The sequence below is a fragment of the Balaenoptera physalus genome (genome assembly GCF_965194825.1).
Source record: "Balaenoptera physalus genome assembly, chromosome: 4".
Taxonomy (NCBI): domain Eukaryota; kingdom Metazoa; phylum Chordata; class Mammalia; order Artiodactyla; family Balaenopteridae; genus Balaenoptera; species Balaenoptera physalus.
In genome coordinates, this window is record NC_138891.1 from 31,181,269 (window position 1) to 31,203,045 (window position 21,777).

The following is a 21,777-nucleotide window of genomic DNA, read 5'->3' on the forward strand; positions in this document are numbered from 1 at the left end:
GTGAGTTGGAACAAGAATTCACACACAGATTGGTTCAAGATGGTGGAGTAAAAGGACGTGCTCTCACTCCCTCTTGCAAGAGCACTGGAATCACAACTAACTGCTGAACAATCATTGACAGGAAGACACTGGAACTCACCAAAAAAGATACCCCACATCCAAAGACAAAGGAGAAGCCACAGTGAGATGGTAGGAGGGGTGCAATGACAATAAAGTCAAATCCCATAACTGGTGGGTGGGTGACTCACAAACTGGAGAACACTTATACCACAGAAGTCCACCCACTGGAGTGAAGGTTCTGAGCCCCAGGTCAGGCTTCTGAAACTGGGGGTCTGGCAACGGGAGGAGGAATGCCTAAAATCAGACTTTGAATGCTAGCAGGATTTGATTACAGGACTTCGACAGGACTGGGGAAAACAAAGACTCCACTCTTGGAGGGCACACACAAAGTAGTGTGTGCATCGGGACCCAGGGGAAGGAACAGTGGACCCCATAGGAGACTGAACCAGACCTACCTGCTAGTGTTGGAGGGTCTCCTGCAGAGGCGGGGGGTGGCTGTGTCTAACCGTGAGGACAAGGACACTGACAGCAGAAGTTCTGGGAAGTACTCCTTGGCATGAGCCCTCGCAGAGTCTGCCATTAGCCCCCCCAAAGAGCCCGGGTAGGCTCCAGTGTTGGGTTGCCTCAGGCCAAACAATCAACAGGGAGGGAAGCCAGCCCCACCCTTCAGCAGTCAAGCTGATTAAAGTTTTACTGAGCGCTGCCCACCAGAGCAACAGCCAGCTCTACCCACCACCAGTCCCTCCCATCAGGATACTTGCTCAAGCCTCATGAATAGCCTCATCCACCAGAGGGCAGATAGCAGAAGCAAGAAGAACTACAATCCTGCAGCCTGTGGAACAAAAACCACATTCACAGAAAGATAGACAAGATGAAAAGGCAGAGGGCTATGTACCAGGTGAAGGAACAAGAAAAAAACCCAGAAAAACAACTAAATGAAGTGGAGATAGGCAACTTTCCAGAAAAAGAATTCAGAATAATGATAGTGAGGATGATCCAGGACCTCGGAAAAAGAATGGAGGCAAATATCGAGAAGATGCAAGAAATGTTTAACAAAGACCTAGAAGAATTAAAGAACAAACAAACAGAGATGAACAATACAATAACTGAAATGAAAAATACACTAGAATGAATCAATAGCAGAATAACTGAGGTAGAAGAACGGATAAGTGACCTGGAAGACAGAATGGTGGAATTCACTGCTGCGGAACAGACTAAAGAAAAAAAAAGGGAAAGAAATGAAGACAGCCTAAGAGACTTCTGGGACAATATAAATGCAACAATATTCACATTATAGGGGTCCCAGAGGAGAAGAGAGAGAGAAGGGACCCGAGAAAATATTTGAAGAGATTATAGTCAAAAACTTCCCTAACATGGGAAAGGAAATAGCCACCCAAATCCAGGAAGCGCAGAGAGTCTATACAGGATAAACCCAAGGAGAAACATGCTGAGACACATAGTAATCAAATTGCAAAAAATTAAAGACAAAGAAAAATTTTTGAAAGCAGCAATGGAAAAACGACAAATAACATACAAGACTACTCCCATAAGGCTAACAGCTGATTTCTCAGCAGAAACTCTACAAGCCAGAAGGGAGTGGTATGACATATTTAAAGTGAGGAAAGGGAAGAACCTACAACAAAGATTACTCTACCCGGCAAGGATCTCATTCAGATTCGATGGAGAAATCAAAAAAAAGCTTTAAAGACAAGCAAAAGCTAAGAGAATTCAGCACCACCAAGTCAGCACTACAACAAATGCTAAAGGAACTTCTCTAAGTGGGAAACACAAGAGAAGAAAATGACCTACAACAACAACCCAAAACAATTAAGACAATGGTCATAGGAACATACATATCGATAATTACCTTAAATGTGAAGGGATTAAATGCTCGAACCAAAAGACACAGGCTTGCTGACTGGATACAAAAACAAGACCCATCTATATGCTGTCTACAAGAGACTCACTTCAGACTTGGGGACACATATACACTGAAAGTGAGGTGATGGAAAAAGATATTCCATGCAAATGGAAATCAAAAGAAAGCTGGAGTAGCTATACTCATATCAGATAAAATAGACTTTAAAATAAAGAATGTTACAAGAGACAAGGAAGGACACTACATAATGATCAAGGGATCAAGCCAAGAAGAAGATATAACAATTATAAATATATATGCACCCAACATAGGAGCACCTCAATACATAGGCAACTTCTAACAGCTATAAAAGAGGAAATCAACAGTAACACAATAATAGTGGGGGACTTTAGAAAAGCACAACCTTCCTAGACTGAACCAGGAAGAAATAGAAAGTATAAACAGACCAATCACAAGCACTGAAATTGAGACTACGATTAAAAATCTTCCGTCAAACAAAAGCCCAGGACCAGATGGCTTCACAGGCGAATTCTATCAAACATTTAGAGAAGAGCTAACACCTATGCTTCTCAAACCCTTCCAAAATATAGCAGAGGGAGGAACACTCCCAAACTCATTCTATGAGGCCACCATCACCCTGATACCAAAACCAGACAAAGATGTCACAAAGAAAGAAAACTACAGACCAATATCACTGATGAACATAGATGCAAAAATCCTCAACAAAATACTAGCAAACAGAATCCAACAACACATTAAAAGAATCATACACCACGATCAAGTGGGATTTATCCCAGGGACGCAAGGATTCTTCAATATACGCAAATCAATCAATGTGATACACTATATTAACAAATTGAAGAATAAAACCCATATGATCATCTCAGTAGATGCAGAAAAAGCTTTTGACAAAATTCAACACCCATTTATGGTAAAAACTCTCCAGAAAGTGGGCACAGAGGGAACCTACTTCAACATAATAAAGCCCATATACAACAAACCCACAGCAAACATTGTTCTCAATGGTGAAAAACTGAAAGCATTTCCTCTAAGATCAGGAACGAGACAAGGATGTCCACTCTCACCACTATTATTCAACATAGTTTTGGAAGTCCTAACCATGGCAGTCAGAGGAGAAAAAGAAATAAAAGGAATACAAATTGGAAAAGAAGAAGTAAAACTGTCACTGTTTGCAGATGACATGATACTATATATAGAGAATCCTAAAGATGCCACCAGAAAACTACTAGAGCTAATCAATGAATTTGGTAAAGTTGCAGGATGCAAAATTAATGCACAGAAATCTCTTGCATTCCTATACACTAATGATGAAAAATCTGAAAGAGAAATTAAGGAAACACTCCCATTTACCATTGCAACAAAAAGAATAAAATACCTAAGAATAAACCTACCTAGGGAGACAAAAGATGTTTATGCAGAAAACTATAAGACACTGCTGAATGCACTTTAAAGATGATACCAACAGATGGAGAGATATACCATGTTCTTGGATTGGAAGAATCAATATTGTGAAAATGACTATACTACCTAAAGCAATCTACAGATTCAGTGCAATCCCTATCAAATTACCAATGGCATTTTTTACAGAACTAGAACAAAAAATCTTAAAATTTGTATGGAGACACAAAAGACCCCAAGTAGCCAAAGCAGTCTTGAAGGAAAAAAATGGAGCTGGAGGAATCAGACTCCCTGACTTCAGACTATACTACAAAGCTACAAGACAATATGGTACTAGCACAAAAACAGAAATATAGATCAATGGAACAGGACAGAAAGCCCAGAGATAAACCCACGCACCTATGGTCAACTAATCTATGGCAAAGGAGGATATGCAATGGAGAAAGGATATACAGTGGAGAAAAGACAGTCTCTTCAATAAGTGGTGCTGGGAAAACTGGACAGCTACATGTAAAAGAATGAAACTAGAACACTCCCTAGCACCATACACAGAAATAAACTCAAAATGGGTTAGAGACCTAAATGTAAGACCGGACACTATAAAACTCTTAGAGGAAAACATAGGAAAAACACTCTTTGACATAAATCACAGCAAGATCTTTTTTGACCCACCTCCTAGAGTAATGGAAATAAAAACAAAAATAAATAAATGGGACCTAATGAAACTTAAAAGCTTGTGCAAAGCAAAGGAAACTACAAACAAGACGAAAAGACAACCCTCAGAATGGGAGAAAATATTTGCAAACGAATCAATGGAAAAAGGATTAATCTCCCAAATATATAAACATCTCATGCAGCTCAATATTAAAAAAACAAACAACCCAATCAAAAAATGGGCAGAAGACCTAAATAGACATTTCTCCAAAGAAGACATACAGATGGCCAAGAAGTACATGAAAAGCTGATCAACATCACTAATTATTAAAGAAATGCAAATCAAAACTTCAATGAGGTATCACCTCACACCAGTTAGAATGGGCATCATCAGAAAATCTGCAAATAACAGATGCTGGAGAGGGTGTGGAGAAAAGGGAACCCTCTTGCACTGTTGGTGGGAATGTAAATCGATACAGCCACTGTGGAGAACAGTATGGAGGTTCCTTTAAAAACTAAAAATAGAATTACCATATGACCCCTCAATCCCACTACTGGGCATGTACCCAGAGAAAACCATAATTCAAAAAGACACATGCACCCCAATGTTCACTGCAGCACTATTTACAATATCCAGGTCATGGAATCAACCTAAATGCCCATTGACAGACGAATGGATAAAGAAGTTGTGGTACATATATACAATGGAATATTACTCAGCCATAAAAAGGAATGAAATTGGGTCATTTGTAGAGATGTGGATGAATCTAGAGACTGTCATACAGACTGAAGTAAGTCAGAAAGAGAAAAACAAATTTCGTATATTAACGCATATATGTGGAACCTAGAAAAATGGTACAAATGAACCGGTTTGCAGGACAGAAATTGAGACACAGATGTAGAGAACAAACGTATGCACACCAAGGGAGGAAAGTGGCAGGGTGGTGGTTGTGGTGGTGTGATGAATTGGGAGAATGGGATTGACATATATACACTAATATGTATAAAATGGATAAGTAATAAGAACCTTCTGTATAAAAAGATAAAATAAAATTCAAGAATTCCAAAAAAAGAAAAAGAATTCACACAATCTCCAGCCATCTGGACCTTCTCACTTCCCCTTCCCCTATCCTTGGTGAAAAATAAGGAAGCAGAAACACTATCTGGTCTATGCAATGATTCTGTAGTTGAAAAGAAGGCAATTGGTCTAAAGAATCAAAGCATATGAATTCCTGAGGAAAACTTATTCCCTTGAAGAAGAGAAAATTTGAGAGATTATTGCATATCTTTTTCCTGAGATCATTTTTTGGATGAAAAACATGCTTATCAAATTTTAAAAATCCAACTAACCTGAAGGTTAGATCTTGCAGATAACTGAATCAATGATGCAGATGGTCTTAAGAAAGCTCCCATAAGTCAGAAGAAAAGATTCAAAGATGAAAAATATATACCTAGTAATGATTTTAGAGAGAAGTTATAAAAGGGTGAGACATAATAATAATAAATAATGGTGGAAATATTCACCACTATAAAGGGGAAAGACTAGAGTATTCAGATTCAAAAACTTCACTGAAAACAAGACAAAATTAGTAATATAGACCTATACCTAAAAATGTACTGGTAAAAATTTTGGATTTCAGAGAGACAAATTTCTACAATAATCCATTTTAAAAGTTACCATGGGGCTTCCCTGGTGGCGCAGTGGTTGAGAATCCGCCTGCCAATGCAGGGGACACGGGTTCGAGCCCTGGTCTGGGAAGATCCCACATGCCGCGGAGCAACTGGGCCCGTGAGCCACGATTACTGAGCCTGCGCATCTGGAGCCTGTGCTCCGCAACAAGAGAGACCGCGACAGTGAGAGGCCCGTGCACCGCGATGAAGAGCGGCCCCCGCTTGCCACAACTAGAGAAAGCCCTCGCACAGAAACGAAGACCCAACACAGCCAAAAATAAATTAAAAAAAAAAAAAAAAAAAAGTTACCATGAACATTCGACTCCTCTAGTACAATAAATGTCAGAGGAAATTAGAGTAGCAATTACGTCTTTTGGGGAAAAGATTATGATGGAAAAATCCTATACAGGCAAAGCACAACAAAGTGACATTTTCAGATGTGTCAGGATTCCAGCAGGGAACTTCTATCATCACTTACATACTGACTGACCTGCAGAGAAAACTTCAGTGAAAAGTTTAAAGGTCACATTTCATAATTATAATGCAACAAAACTGAAAATTACTCATAAAAGGACAAAAAGTAAAAAAAAAAAAAAAAATCATATTTTGTCCAAATAACTCAGATCAAAGAAGAAACAAAATTGAATTTCTAAGAATTTAGTAAGTAATGTCCATGAGAACCCTACAAGTCATAATGTATGGAATATAATTAAACATATAAACTGAGAGTCTGAAATGTTTAAGCAAAGCCAAATAAAAATAAATATTGTAAATATCTGAAAATTTTAGAAAAATAAAAAGAAGAAGAAAGGAGTTAATAAAAGCAAAAGAAATTTATAAAAATGTAAAGGTATTAAAATTCTTCCCGATTTATTTCATGCAGATAGTACAACTATGATATATCACTAAAAAAGCACACAGAATCTAAACTAATATCACTTACAGCTTAGATGAGAAATTCTAAATAAAACACTATCAAATTCAACACAGAAATATATTGAAAAAAACACCATGCTCAAAGTAATATTTTTTTCCCCAGAAGTGCAAGGATGGTTCAATAGGAAATTCTTAATGTACTTGGTCACACTTATTGGTCAAAGGAGAAAAGATAGGTAATAATTCAAGGAAATCTAAAAATAAATTTTTATAAAATTTGACATTCTGGCAGTAGCTGTTCCTTTTGTGTTTCCCTCAGATTTTTGCAAGGCTGCCTCTTTAAAATTTTGATCTCACCTCAAATAATACTTCCACATTATCTAAACTGTAATTTCTATTCACTATCACATTACCCTATTTTGTTTTTTTAAAACACTTATCACTTTCTGAGGTTATTTTTATTTTTTCTGTTTGCTTATCTCCTCTCCTTTCCATGCCATCACTTACTTTGCCCCTTCCTCTCTGCTACACCACACACTAGAATATAAACTCTATTAGACCAGGTCTTATTTACCAATGAATTCTGTGCCCAGCACAGTACTTTTTCTGTTTTTTTTGTTTTTGTTTTTTTTTTTTGAGCAGCTCAAGTGATTTTATACAGAAAAAACAGTGCCAGTAAACCAGAAATAGAATAAAAAGTAACAACTAATAGCCGATGTCATATTTAGTGGTAAAATAATAGAGATATTTTCATTAATCTCAGACACTAAACAAGGTACTATTTAACTTACTCTGAATATTTTATCCAATCTGAAGCCACATGGCTAATATGTGAAAAAACCAGGATGAAGACTTTTTTTTTTTTTACTTTTCTGGCCACACCTTGCAGCATGTGGGATCTTAGCTCTCCGACCAGGGATCAAACCTGCACTCCCTGTATTGGAAGGGCTGAGTCTTAACCACTGGACTGCCAGGGAGGTCCCCAGGATGAGGACTTTTAATAGTTCCTGTAGACCTTCCTGTGTTGTGACTCTTTCATTTGACAAATGAAGAAAACAAAATATGTAGAGAAAAAAACTCACATTTTAAATCTCAACTCACTGAGTATCAGTTCCTCTTCTGTAAAAATGGGGATAACAATACTTAGCCTCTTGGGTTGCTGTGAAGGTTAAATGAAGTAAAATGTGCAAAAGTGCCTAAACGGAGTTCAATAAACATTAGTCTCCTTTTATTCCTTGCCAAGGTAAGCACAAGATAAAAGAATGGAATTTAAAGGTAGAAAACCAGGGACTTCCCTGGTGGTCCAGTGGTTAAGAATACGCCTTCCAGGGCTTCCCTGGTGGTGCAGTGGTTGAGAATCTGCCTGCCAATGCAGGGGACACGGGTTCGAGCCCTGGTCCGGGAAGATCCCACATGCCGCGGAGCAACTAAGCCCGTGAGCCACAATTACTGAGCCTGCGCGTCTGGAGCCTGTGCTCCGCAACAAGAGAGGCCGCGATAATGAGATGCCCACGCACCGCGATGAAGAGTGGCCCCCACTTGCCGCAACTAGAGAAAGCCCTCGCACAGAAACGAAGACCCAACACAGCCATAACTAACTAACTAACTAACTAACTAACTAACTAACTAACTAACTAACTAAATACATTAAAAAAAAAAAAAAAAGAATACGTCTTCCAATGCAGGGGACACAGGTTTGATCCCTGGTCAGGGAACTAAGATCCCACATGCGGTGGGGCAACTAAGCCCGTGCCACAACTACTGAGCCTGCGCTCTCTGGAGCCCGTGTGCCACAACTAGAGAGAAGCTCCCGCACAACAATGAAGAGCCCATGCACCACAACAAAAGATCCCACTTGCCGCAACAAAGATCCCGTGTGCCACAACTAAGACCCAATGCAGCCAAATAAATAAAAATTTTAAAAATCGTTGTAAAAATCTTAAAAAAAAATAAAGGTAGAAAACCATTTTTTTTCAGTAACATATTTAAAATTTTTAAATGATGGCCTTACCATTTATAATAGACAAATAAAAATAAAATATCTAGGCATACACTTTAAAAAAATCCAAAACCTGTATAAGGGGAACTATAAAATACTCCTGAAAAACACAAAAGTAGACTTGAACAAGTGGAAAGACATATGTTCTTGTGCAGGGTTACTCAACTTTATAATAATGGCTGTTTTTCCTAATTTAATTTGTATATTTGAGACAATCCCAATAAAACACTCTCAGGATTTTTTTTTTTTCTGGAGCCAGGTAAGTTTTTACAAGGTTCATTAGAAAGAAGAAGTAAGCAAAAATGGCCATTAAAATGATGAAAAAAGTGCCTTGAGGTATGGCTACAAGTCATTTAAACACATTATAGAGGCTCTGTAATTATAATGTATGGTATTGGTGCATGAATAGATAGAGAACAATGGAATAGAATAGAAAATCAAGAAATGGACTCAATTGTGTATGAAAATTTAGTATCTGATAAAGGGGAGCATTTAAATCAATGGGCTAAAGTGTGACTTTTTTAAAAAATATTTATTTATTTATTTAGGCTGCGTGAGGTCTTAGTTGTGGCAAGTGGGACCTTCATTGCCACGTGCAGGATCTTCGTTGCGACCTGTGGGCTCTTAGTTACAGCATGTGGGATCTTTAGTTGTGGCATGTATGTGGGATCTAGTTCCCTGACCAGGGATCAAACCCGGGCCCCTGCATTGGGAGTGTGGGGTCTTAGCCACTAGATCACCAGGGAAGTCCCCTAAAGTGTGACTTTTTAATAAATGGTGTTGAGATAACTGGATAACCATTTAGAAAGAGATAAATTTGATCTATTCCTTAACTGTACACCAGCATAAATTCTAAATGGAACAGAGACTTAAAAGTGAAAAATGAAACCTTACAAGTACTTGAAGGCAGAATGGGTGAATTCCTTTATAACCTAAGAGTTGTGAAAACTTTCTTAACTATGACTTTGAATCCATTAACAATAAAGGAAAAGACGATAGAAATCAAAATTTCACATGGTAAACAACAGCATCCATAAGCAAAGTATAAAGGCAAATGATAAACTAAGATAAAAAATACTTGCAACTAATATCTCAAACAAAGACTTTCTATACCTAATATATAGAAAGCTTCTAAATCAGTGAAGAAAAATAACCTTATAGAAAAATGGGATAAAGTTATGTACAATTCATGGAAAGGAAGTGAATATAGTTCTTAACGATTTGAAAAAATGTTCAACAACTAATAATAAGAGAAACACAAATTAAAATTACAGAGGTACTGTTTATGTCCTATCAGACTGGTAAAAATCCCCAAATTTGACAATACACTTATGAACTGTGGAAAACAGATAATCTAATCTCATACCTGGTGGGAGTATAAAATGGTACAATTCCTATGGAAGGGAATTTGGCAATATCTAGCAAAAGAGTACATGTGTTTATCCTTTGCCCCAGCAGAACCAAATTTATCCTAAAGACATGTTGTCAAAATACAAAGAGACATATGAACAAGGCTACCTGCAAGCACCTGCCAAATAGTGGACTGATTGTATAAACTGAGGCATGTCTACACCAGGGAGTAATATCCACTGTAAAAGAGAATGAGGAATATTTCCATATATTACAGTATAAAGACTTACAGATTATATTGTTAAGTGAAAAAAGAAAGTTAGAATATGAATACATACCCACACACGTTTGTTTTTTAAATAAAATAAATAAAATAAAAGAATTCTTTTATTCTTTAAATAAAAGAATAAGAATTAGAGAAGAAATCAATGACATTGAAAACAGGAAATCAATAGAAAAAAATCAATGAAACTAAAAGCTGATTATTTGAAAATATCAATAAAATCAGTCAGTCTTTAGTCAGGCTAACTAAGAAAAAAAGAAAGAGAACACAAATTAGTAATATCAGAAATGAAATATGGGATATCACTACAGATCCTATGGACATTAAAAGAATAATAAAGGAATACTATGAACAAATCTATGCCCATAAATTTGATAACCTACATTAAATGGATCAATTCCTTGAAAGACGCAATTTGCTAAAACACACAAGAAGAAATAGACACTCTGAATAGGCCTGTATCTACTAAAGAAATTGAATCAATAGCTAGTAACCTTCCAGAACAGCCCAGAAGTGTTCATTGGTGAATTCTACCAAACATTTAAGGAAGAAATTATACCAACTCTCTTTAAATCCATCAGAGGACAAAAACAGAGGGAATACTTCTTATCTCATTCTAGCAGGCCAACATTACTCTAATACCAAGACCAGACAAAGACATTACAAGAAAACTGGAGACCAATAACTCTAATAAATATAGATGTAAAATACCCCCCAAAAATTAGCAAATAGAATCTGAAAATGTATAAAAAGAACTATACCATGACCAAGTGGGATTTATCACAGGTATTCAAGCCTGGCTTAACATTCAAAAATCAGTTAATGTGATCCATCACATCAATAGGCTAAAGAAGGAAAGTCACGTGGTCATATCAATAGATACAGAAAAAGCATTTGACAAAATCCAACACCCATTCATGATCAAAACAAACAAACAAACCTCTTAGTAAAATAAGAATGGGGGAACTCCTTAACTTGATAAAGAATATCTACCAAAAAACTACTGCTAAGATAATACTTAATGGTGAGAAACTAGAAGTTTTCCCACTAAAATCAGGTACAAAACAAGGATGTCCCCTCTCATCACTCCTTTTTGATATCATACTGGAAGTTTTAGCTAGTGCAATATGACAAGAAAAGGAAATAAAACGTATACAGATTGGTAAGAAAGAAAGTAACTGTCTTTGTTCACAGATCACATGATCATCTATGTAGAAAATCCAAAAGGATTGACCAGGTAACTCCTGTAACTAATAAGCAATTATAACAAGGTTGCAGGATGCAAGATTAATATACAAAAGTCAATCAATCTCATATATACTAGCAATGAAAAGTGGAATTTGAAATTAAAAACTACCATTTCCATTAGCATCCTCCTAATGAAATACTTAGTTATAAATCTAAAAGAATATGTACAAGATCTTATATAAGGAAAACTAAAAACTCTGGTGAATGAAATTAAAGAACTAAATAAATGTTCATGGATAGGAAGACTCAATACTGCCAAGTTTCAGTTCTTCCCAACTTGATCTATAGATTCAATACAGTCTGAATCAAAATCCCAGCAAATTATTTGTGGATGTCTACAAACTGATTCTAAAGTTTACCTGGAAAGGCAAAAGGCCCGAAATAGCCAACACGATACTGGAGAAAAATGAAGTTGGAGAACTGACACTCCCCAACTTCAAACCTTACTATAACACTCCAGTAATCAAGACAGTGTGGTATTGGTGAAAGAAGAGATCAATAGATCAATAGAAAGAATAGAGAGCTAAGAAACAGCCACATAAATTTAGTCAACTGATCTCTGACAAAGGAGCTAAGATAGTCTTTTCAATAAATGGTGCTATAACAGATGGATATCCACATGCAAAAAAATGAATCTAGACATAGACCTTACACTCTTCACAAAAATTAACTCAAAACGGCTCATAGACCTAAATGTAAAGTGCAAAACTGTAAAACTCCTAGAAGATAACATAGGAGAAAGTCTAGATGACTTTGGATACGGCAATAGCTTTTTAGATACAACACCAAGGGCACAATCTATGAAAGAAAGAATTGATAAACTGGATTTTATTAAAATTAAATTTTATGCTCTGAAGAAAATATTGTCAAGAGAATGAGAAGACAAGCCACAGACTGGGAGAAAAATATTCACAAAGGACACACCTGATAAAAGACTGTTTATCAAAACATAAAAAGAACCCTTAAAGCTCAACATTAAGAAAACAACCCAATTAACAAATGGGCAAAAGACCTTAACAGACAAATGTACAGATGGCAAACAAGCATTTGAAAAGATGCTCTACGTCACATGTCATTAAAACAACAATGAGATATCACTACACACTTATTAGAATGGCCAAAATCTGGAACATGACAACACCAAATTCTGGCAAGAATGTGGAGCAACGGGAACTCTAACATTAATTTCTGGTGGGAATGCAAAATGGTACAGCCACTTTGGAAGAGAGTTTGGCAGGTTTTTTTTTTTTTTTTAAACTAAACATACTCTTACCATATAATCCAGCAATTGGGTTCCTTGGTATTTCCCCAAAGGAAATGAAAACTTATGTCTACACAAAAACCTTCATATGGATGTTTATTCATAAAGCAGCTTTATTCATAATTGCCAAAACTTGGAAGTAATCAAGATGTTCTTCAGTAGGTGAATGGATAAACTGTAGTACGTCCAGACAATGGAGTATTATTCATCGTTAAAAAGAAATAAGCTACTGAGCCATGAAAAGACTTGGAGGAAACTTAAATGCATATTATTAAGTGAAAGAAGCCAATCTGAAAAGGCTACATATTGTATGATTCCAACTATATGACAATCTGGAAAAGGCAAAACTCTGGAGAGAGTGAAAAGACCGGGTTTGCTAGGAGTTGGGGGTTGGAAGGAAGGGATAAATAGATGGAGCACAGAGGACTTTTAGGGCAGTGAAAATACTGTGTATGATATTGTAATGATGGATACATGGATCTACTTTGTTGGGGATGCTGATATGGGGTGAGGGCGTGTGTGGGGGAGTAAGAGGTATACAGGAAATCTCTGAACTTTAGCCTCAATTTTGCTGTAAACATTAAAGTGCTCTAAAAAATAAAGTTAATAAAAATAATAGTGAAAACTAAAAGAATAAAGTTTTAAAAAGTTATCTGTAGTGAGGGAATAGGTGACAGGGGAGAAAGGATAGATGCTAGATTTCTTTGAATCTGCTTCTTTTTGTAGATACGATGTTGGTCAGGTGAATGTTTTACATAATTATAAAATAATGTTACAGTTTAAAAAGCAATCCCTAAAAAATTAAAAATAAAAAATTAAAATAAATAAATAAATGAATAAATAAATAAATAAACCTGTGTATCCAGTGGGTTGCAAAACTCCACAGGGAGGAACTATTCCAAGTGACTTTAAATCTGTAATTTGACTGACCATCCTTAGTGGGGTCCACTCTAAAGACAAAAAGGGCTGCAAAACTGTTTTCAGTAATTATATTGTTGGCTGTAGTGTTGTAATTGTAATCCTGAGACTGTTGTGTCTATATTGTGGGATGAAATGAGTGCATATTTATGCTGGTATTATTGAGAACTCAGCTTTTTCAGTGCAGCTGAAGGGAGATACAGATATAAGATCAATGAGGTTAAGTAAACAAGCAAACAAACAAAATCCATAGACCTGAATTTGAATAGAAAGTATCAGTATGAACTCATGATGAATTTTATTAAAAAACGGTTTTTTCAATTCTGCTCACTGAAAAGGCTTAGGAACAACGATTAATCCAATAGCACTGAGGGCCCCTAATGCCCTGACTGTAGTTTTAAAAATAATTTCTTACTGAAAAGAACCAGGACTTTTTGGGAGAAATGACTGATTTCAGGTCTGGCTCAGAAAATGTACAATATGAACCTGAAATAGCTTTTTCTACTAGAAGTCAAAGAAGCTTCAAAGACTACTAAGTTCATGTAAAAATAAGTCAACCTGAGCAAGTCCCCCAGTGGCAAAAAATAGGACATTTTGAGCATCAGTAAGTATAATAGCAATGAATTGAAGCATACTAAATATGCTTAAATCCATGAGTTTACAATAGTACTTAAAAATAAACTATTAAAAACCTTTGAAGTATGCTAGGAGAGATAGTAATTCTAAAACTTGTAAATAAAGGGAAAAAATCAAGCATTTGTCATTCCTTTCTTATATAACACGTACCTCAGGGCAACCAAATAGTCCAATAAGAGACGTTTCTGTTTATACAAGTATAGTAGCTAATAAACACAGAAGGAATGATGGAATCAAAATATTACTATTGTGCAACACCTGATTAGTTTATGAATCTAGGAAATGTTTATCAATAGCTGACAACATCCCCGACTGAGAGACAAGTATACATTATATACTCCTTGATCGAGGTACCCAGTACCACACATGAAGTAGTATTGCAAAAAATAAAAAAAATCTAACCTGAATCTGATCAAGCTTGTAGATCTAGCCACTGATTTATAGGAAATAGAGTAAAAGAGAAAGAAACATGTTAAATGACACCACAGGAATGCAATCAGTAAAATCTAGACGTGAGAACTTCTACAGGATAAAAGACTTTTGCAACAGAAAAACGCAAGAAAATATCTTGAGAAACATATCAACTGATTGTAATGTGTGTAATTATTTGAGTGCCTATCCACACAACAAACTTGAAACAATTAAAGGACAAATGTTCAATTAAAATGTGAACATTGATTGGAAATCTGATGATATTAAGGAATTATGATGATGCTTTAAGATGTGATAACTGTATTGAATGCATTTTTAAAGGAATCTTTCTCTTTTAAAGATTTATTTTAAAATATTTATTTTAGAGCTAAAAACAATGGTGGAATTAGGGATTTCTATTTCTAGATCAAAGGGTCATTTTCCCATTTCATTTTTTTTAACTTTATTTTATATTGGAGTATAGCCAATTAACAATGTTGTGATAGTTTCAGGTGCACAGCAAAGGAACTCAGCCGTACATATACATGTATCCATTCTCCCCTAAACTCCCCTCCCATCCAGGCTGCCACATAAAAAATATTTTAAGCAATATTTCCTTAGCGAATGTTGAGTGACTTATTATCATTAATAGGTGATTTTTTAAAACGTGTGTGTTGAAGTCTAATGGTATCATAATAGACTTTGGATTCCAAGGAAAATCTTGTTTCCAACTCATCTTGGAACAATCATGTTAGCCAGAGAATCTCTGCACAATATAGATATAAGCCTAAGAAAAAATTATAATAAACATTATGCGTGGAACCCTCACTGCCTCAAACCCCAGAATTTTCCTTATAATAATGATAATTCAAAGGGATTGGAAAATCATTTTCATTTTCCCTCATTGGACTTACCAGTCTCCCATTTGCAAGTAAACTTCCTTTCCTGCATATTTTCATTGGCCCGATAAGCCCAGTAAATATATCTTTGGTGGGATCCACAGCAGAATAATACATCTTAGCTAGACAGACAGGGTCTTTGTAAGTGGGTCCTACTTCTTCGGGGACAGTCCATTCATAGGCGAATGTTCCTTTGGGTACCACATGGGAGGCTGAAGGAGGAGGCGCACCTGTAAGAAAGGTCACACTGGAGAGGTAAAGTATGCTTTCTAAGGTCATCACTTGAGCCATGGAGTAGAGTGCGTTTAGTCTAGGATAACCCACTTCTGTGCTCCTTTTATGAATTAGAGTGGAATCCTACCAGTGTCAGGTCACAAATGGGAATAATTTTCTGCAGGAAGTCTCCTCTAAACCTCTGTCTGAGATTGGTGCCTGCTATGGTCTGAATGTTTATGTTTCCCCAAAATTCACATATTGGAATCCTAATGCGCAATATGATGGTGGTCGAGGTGGTGTTTAGGAGGTAATTTGGTCATGAGAGTGGAGCCCTTCTGAGTGGGATTAGTGCCCAGACAAAAGAGATCCCACAGAGTTCCCTAGCCCCTTCCTCCACGTGAGGATACAAGAAGTCTGAGACCCAGACTAGGGTCTTCATTTGTCAGCCTTGACATACGAAAATACCTGAATACTTTCATGTAATGGAATATTTTGTATCACTAAAATTATATTCATAAAATGTTTATAGTGCTAAGAAAGCAAACTCTGGGTACAAAATTATAGTGATAAGTATATTTATATTCTATGATCTCAAACACAGGTAATTATTATTTACACAGATCAAAGAGTAGAGGACATACAAAAATATAATAGTGGTTGTCTACAGAAATATGGATAATATTTTTGGCTACACCTTTTTATAATTTTTAAATATTCTAGAATGTACATCTAATCTTATAATTGCAAGAATATTTTTCAAATTTAACAATCACCCAAATAGAACTCTGGAAATGTATAATTGATGCAATCCAAATAAGTTACTAGCAGCATTGTCAATAATCATCCAATTAAGGTAGGACAAAATTCCACAAGCATATTGGAAATGGTAGGAAGAGATTTACTTGCTTCCTGGCATGATGCTGAGAACGGTATATGAGAAGTTTCCTCAGAAGTTCCTGCCTTTGGTTTTTGCAGGACAATTTTCCCGGGGGTGACCAGCACAGTAGGTTATTAAACATTATTGTTTGGTTACAGAGTGTTGTACTCACTTCTGCCTGAGTTGTAGTACGTGCCCTCATTGCTTTTATCGACTCTCACCCCAATCGGCTCAATACTGAGGGGATATGTTCCTTTGTTATGGAAGGTGACTCTGATGGTGTCTCCCACCTCTGCCGAAATGACAGGACCTAGGGACAAAGAGAGAATTATTATCCTCCCTGATATATAGCATACAGAATGCATAAGACAGTTGTTTTCTTTGCCTTGTCCTCTGGCAAGAACCACTGGAAGCAACATGCTTATTGTTGCAAATGGAAAGCTTGGTTTTTAAAAAGTCCATTATCAATTTGACATGCAGAGACCAGAAAAAGATGAGAGGGGCTTTCTTACTTAACTTCAGGTAATGAAATTTGTTACCATTTTTATCCAAGTTAGTTCACAAGCTTCATACATCTATAACATACTATTCAGAGTATCTACACTCTCCTCACCCTATGTTTCTGTGGACCAGATGTGTGTTATTTGTCCCAAGAATCAGGAGGATGCCATAAACCTTGACCACCCAAAGGGGGTAAGTTAAATTGTCTTGGCTGTGAAAAGTAACACCACTGTTGTGGATTTCCCATCACCAAAATCAATATTATTACTAAATATAGAACAAAAACACAGAAATATAGTACAAAAATATTTTATGTAATATATTAAATGATACTTACTGAGAGCTTCTTATGTGCTCTTCTGAGTGTTTATGTGAATTAACTCATTTAATCCTTACAACAGCTTTATGAAGTAGGGACTATTGTTATGATTGTTGCCATTTTACAGAAAGGGAACAGGCACAGAAAGTTGAGTACTTTCAAAGGTAACACCGCTAACAGGTGAAACGTGAGGACAGCCTGAATCCACTCACTTGCTATTCTGCCCAAGTGCCTGAGCAAGAACAGGTCTCTGGGCTCTGCCTGGGGGCAGCCTGCAGGAGGCTCTAAAACAAACCCAACCTGTCTCATTAGCAGCTGAATTTTATTTCTAAGGGAATGTACATTTGGCTCAAAGCGGAAACTAATAGCTTTACTGTCTATTTAAACAAAGTCACACAAACCCCTTACCTCTCTGAAGAAAAAAAAAAAAATCAATCATTTGAAGTCAGCCTGGCTTTTAATGATGAAGATTTACTAGGGGTAATTTACATTTGGAAAAGTAATTAGCTGCTGCATGTTATTGATGATTCCTCTTCCCTGTCCATCGTTTATAGGTAGAAATCATGCCACAGGTTCTGAAGCTTCTGTTCTTTCTGAGGTTGATTGTAGCTCAGGGGAAGAGTGCATTAGTCATATGTATTCTGCACAAACTCACCCAGGATGCCAAGATGTTCCTCTTCAGGGCCTCTCTCCTTTCGATTTGTAAAGGAGCCGTCTGTGTACTCACGATAAACCAGCTTTTTATATGAGCCTCCAATTCTTGTAGAACCATGTTCAAAAAATACCTCTGAATCACTGCCAAAAGAAAAAAGGTTTAATTCTGGAGTTGAAAGCAGAACAGAGCCAGGTCGTCACATAGGATACTAACTGAAGAGAAAAATTCTGACCTGTGCTTAGAAATTACCCATTATTTACCAAATACTCCTCAGGGGAGCAGATAGTACTAGGCACCTTATAGAAGGATGTTCAGTTAAGGGGTGGAGACTCATGGCATAGAGATGTTATTTTTTCAAGCGAAGTGAAAACAATTTCAAGAGGGTCCATGTCAACCCCTGACAGTTAATAAATTGTCCTGCAATAGAATCTTTTTAATAAAGTATGAAATGTCGAAAAATACAGTAACTATTGTTTGTTGCATATTAGCCTTCAGAAGCTTTCATTTATTGTCTGAAACTCACATGACGATGCAACAAAGTTGGTATTCTCCTCCCCAGTTTACAGTAATCTGCATTTCTGTCAATAGTCTTCCTTAATTGCTTCAGGATTTTCATTACCTCCTTTTTGAACTCGGTGTCTATCAGACTGAAGAGGTCTGTTTCATTGTTTGTTCCTTCAGGGGAATTCTCTTGGTCTTTTAACTGGGAGTGGTTCCTCTGCTTCTTCATTTTGCTTACATTTCTCTTACTCTGTGAGTTTAGGAGAAGCAGTTACCTACCGTAGTCTTGGAAGGTTATTTATATGCGGGAGCATCCCTGCGTAGCTTGTGTGGTTTTACTATTTTCTGGCGTGAGGGCCACTTTTAGTTGGGATGCCTTCTACCTCTTTCCTCAGCACGCGCTGGCCCTTATCCCCTGGATAGAGGGCGTGCAGATGTGGTGACCGGCGTGCCACCCCCCACCCCGGCCCCCGGCCCTGTGAGGGCGGAGGCGGCGATTGGCTCCCGGTTCTCTCAGTGGCGGAGGCCCAGCCCGCCCCCACCCCTGGAGCTAGTGCAGGCAGCGTCCTGTGGCCTGAGAGCGCATGCTCGGGGAAAAGACGCTCCTTTGGCAGTCCTGCCCCTCCCCTCGCGCAACCCCCAAGGATGGCACCGTGCCTTCAGGCTGTCCTGGCGCAGCCAACCCCAGTGCTCTCCCCGGGTCTAACCTCCAAAGCCTGAGCTTCAGCTCCCAGCCCCCACCCACACCTGTGGACGAATGTCTCAGGCTGGGGAGCTCAGGGTGGAGGTACCAACCATCCCTGCAGGTCTCTCTCCATTTTACCTTCTGCAAACTGGTTGCTGCGCTCTCTGAGGCGCCGAAGCTCCCCCTCTGTCCTGGCTGATCTCCCCGCCAGTCAGGGGACTTCCCAGGTTGTAGGAACCTTTCTTCTAACCCAGCTCCCTCCCAGGGGCACAGGTCCTGCCCCAATTCCTTTCTCTCTCTCTCTTTTTTTTTGTTTTTTCTTTTGTCCTACCCAGGTACGTGGAGATTTTCTTGCCCTTTCAGAAGTCTGAGGTCTTCTGCCGGCGTTCAGTAGATGTTCTATGAGAATCGTTCCACGCGTAGATGTATTTTTGATGTATTTCTGGGAGGAGGTGAGCTCCACGTCCTACTCCTCTGCCATCCGCTCCCCATTCTCCCCATTTTATAAATGAAAAAATGAAATCTCAGAAAGGCATTTGACTTGCCAAAGCCACCCCACTCATCTCTTCTCCCATTTGACAAATGTATGGAACATCTGCTCTTTACCAGGAACCCTGTTATATGCTGATGACATACCCATAAGCAAGCTGGACCCGTCCCCGTCCACATGGACTTTACATCTGTCCCAGAAGACAGACTACAAGTCAATCAATATAATAACATGTAATAAGCACAGAGTGTTATGAAACATTTCTCCTGGGGTTGGGGAAAGCGATGGGGAGAGGCCCCAAAGGCTTTCCAGAGGAAGAGTTTCTTTAAAATTATCTAGAGGAGAAGTGGAGTTAAAATGATAGAATATGTGTGTGGGAAGAATGGGGCGGGTATTTGCAAAGAGGAAACAGCCTGTGGGAAGGCTCAGAGAAGACAGCAAGCACGACATCTCTTATAAACTAGGGCAGGAGCATAGCAGGCAGGGTAGGGAAACTGGTCAGCAGCCTGCTTTTAAAATCTCAATGAGAGGTAGTGGTGACTTCAGAGATATTAGCAAAGAGGTTGGAGAGAAGCAAACAACTTTCCGAGATATTTAGGATATAATGAGGCAGCATTTGATGAGCAGAGAAGGAGGGATTAGTGAAGGAGGGAGGGAGTCAAGGGTGGTGCTCAGCCTTTGGGCTTGAGTGATGGATGGATGGCGATACCATTCATGCAGCGAGGGAAACTCAGATTTGTGGGGAAGACAATGGATTCAGACTTGGACATATTGATTTGGAGGAGCCTCATCCAAGTGGAGTGTCCACTAAGCAGTTCAAAATGCAAATCTGCAATTTATAAGAGCCTTCCGGGCTGGAGATACAGCTTTGGGAGTCATTGCATCTGAATGTCAGTGTGGCAGGGACTTAAATCTCTGCTTCAGTAGTCACACGCTTGGGTGGAGTCAGGCCCAGCTATTGACCTGCTGTTTGCCGTTGAGTGAATCACTTAACCTTTCCAAGTAGATGTGTGGCAAACAAGGCTTCTCTAAAGAGATGATGTTTGGGCAGAGACATGGAGCAGGGGTGTGGCATAATCTCACTGACATTTTTGAAAGATCGCTTTGCCTGTTTTATGAGGAATGTACAGTAGGAAAGGAAGACTGAGGCAGGAAGAACAGCTGGGGGGCCGTGGAAGTCATCAGACATGTACCAAAGGTAGCTTGTATGCATCAAAGGACACTATCAAGAGAGTGAAGAGAAAACCTACAGAATAAGGGGAAATACTTGCAAAGCAGATATATCTGATAAGGGATTAATATCCAGAATATAAAAAGAACTCTTATAACTTAACAACAACAAAAAACCCCAAATAACCCAATTAAAAAATGGGCAAAGGACTTGAACAGACATTTCTCCAAATTGCCAACAAGAACGTGAAAAGATGCTCAGAATCACTAAGCATCAGGGAAATGCAAATCAGAACCACAATTAGATACCTCTTTGCACCTGTTAAGATGGCTATTTTTTTTAAAAAAATGGAAAATAAATGTTGGCAATTAGAAGAGAAATTAGAACCCTTGAACATTGCTGATAGGAATGTAAAATGGTGAAGCTGCTGTGGAAAACCATATGGTGGTTCCTCAAAAAATTAAAAATAGAATTATCATATGATCACGCAATTCCACTCCTAGATGTATACCCAAAGGAACTGAAAGCAGAGACCTAAACATATACTTGTACTCCAGTGTTCAGAGTGGCATTATTCACAACAGCCGAAAGGTAGAAGCAACCTAAATGTCCATCAACAGATAGATGGATAAATAAAACATGGTATATGAATACAGTGGAATATTATTCAGCCTTAAAGAGGAATGAAATTCTGATACACGCTACAACATGGATGAACCTTGAAAACATTATACTAAATAAAATAAGCCAAACAAAAAAGGACAAATATTACATGATTCTACTTGCATAAGGTGCCTA

General features: G+C 37.9%; 1 protein-coding gene across 2 annotated transcripts in view; it reads right to left on the bottom strand.

Moving 5' to 3' along the window:
- The window catches only part of CP (ceruloplasmin), a 69,087-nt gene that overhangs the window by 29,919 nt on the left and 17,391 nt on the right, over positions 1-21,777 (bottom strand). For both annotated transcript variants that reach the window (XM_082459516.1, XM_082459517.1), the window contains exons 7-9: positions 18,133-18,272; positions 16,830-16,967; positions 15,580-15,794 (exon numbers count right to left, since the gene is read on the bottom strand). In XM_082459516.1, coding sequence (XP_082315642.1) covers positions 15,580-15,794; positions 16,830-16,967; positions 18,133-18,272 — 493 coding nt within the window. The remainder of the gene's footprint in view (positions 1-15,579; positions 15,795-16,829; positions 16,968-18,132; positions 18,273-21,777) is intronic.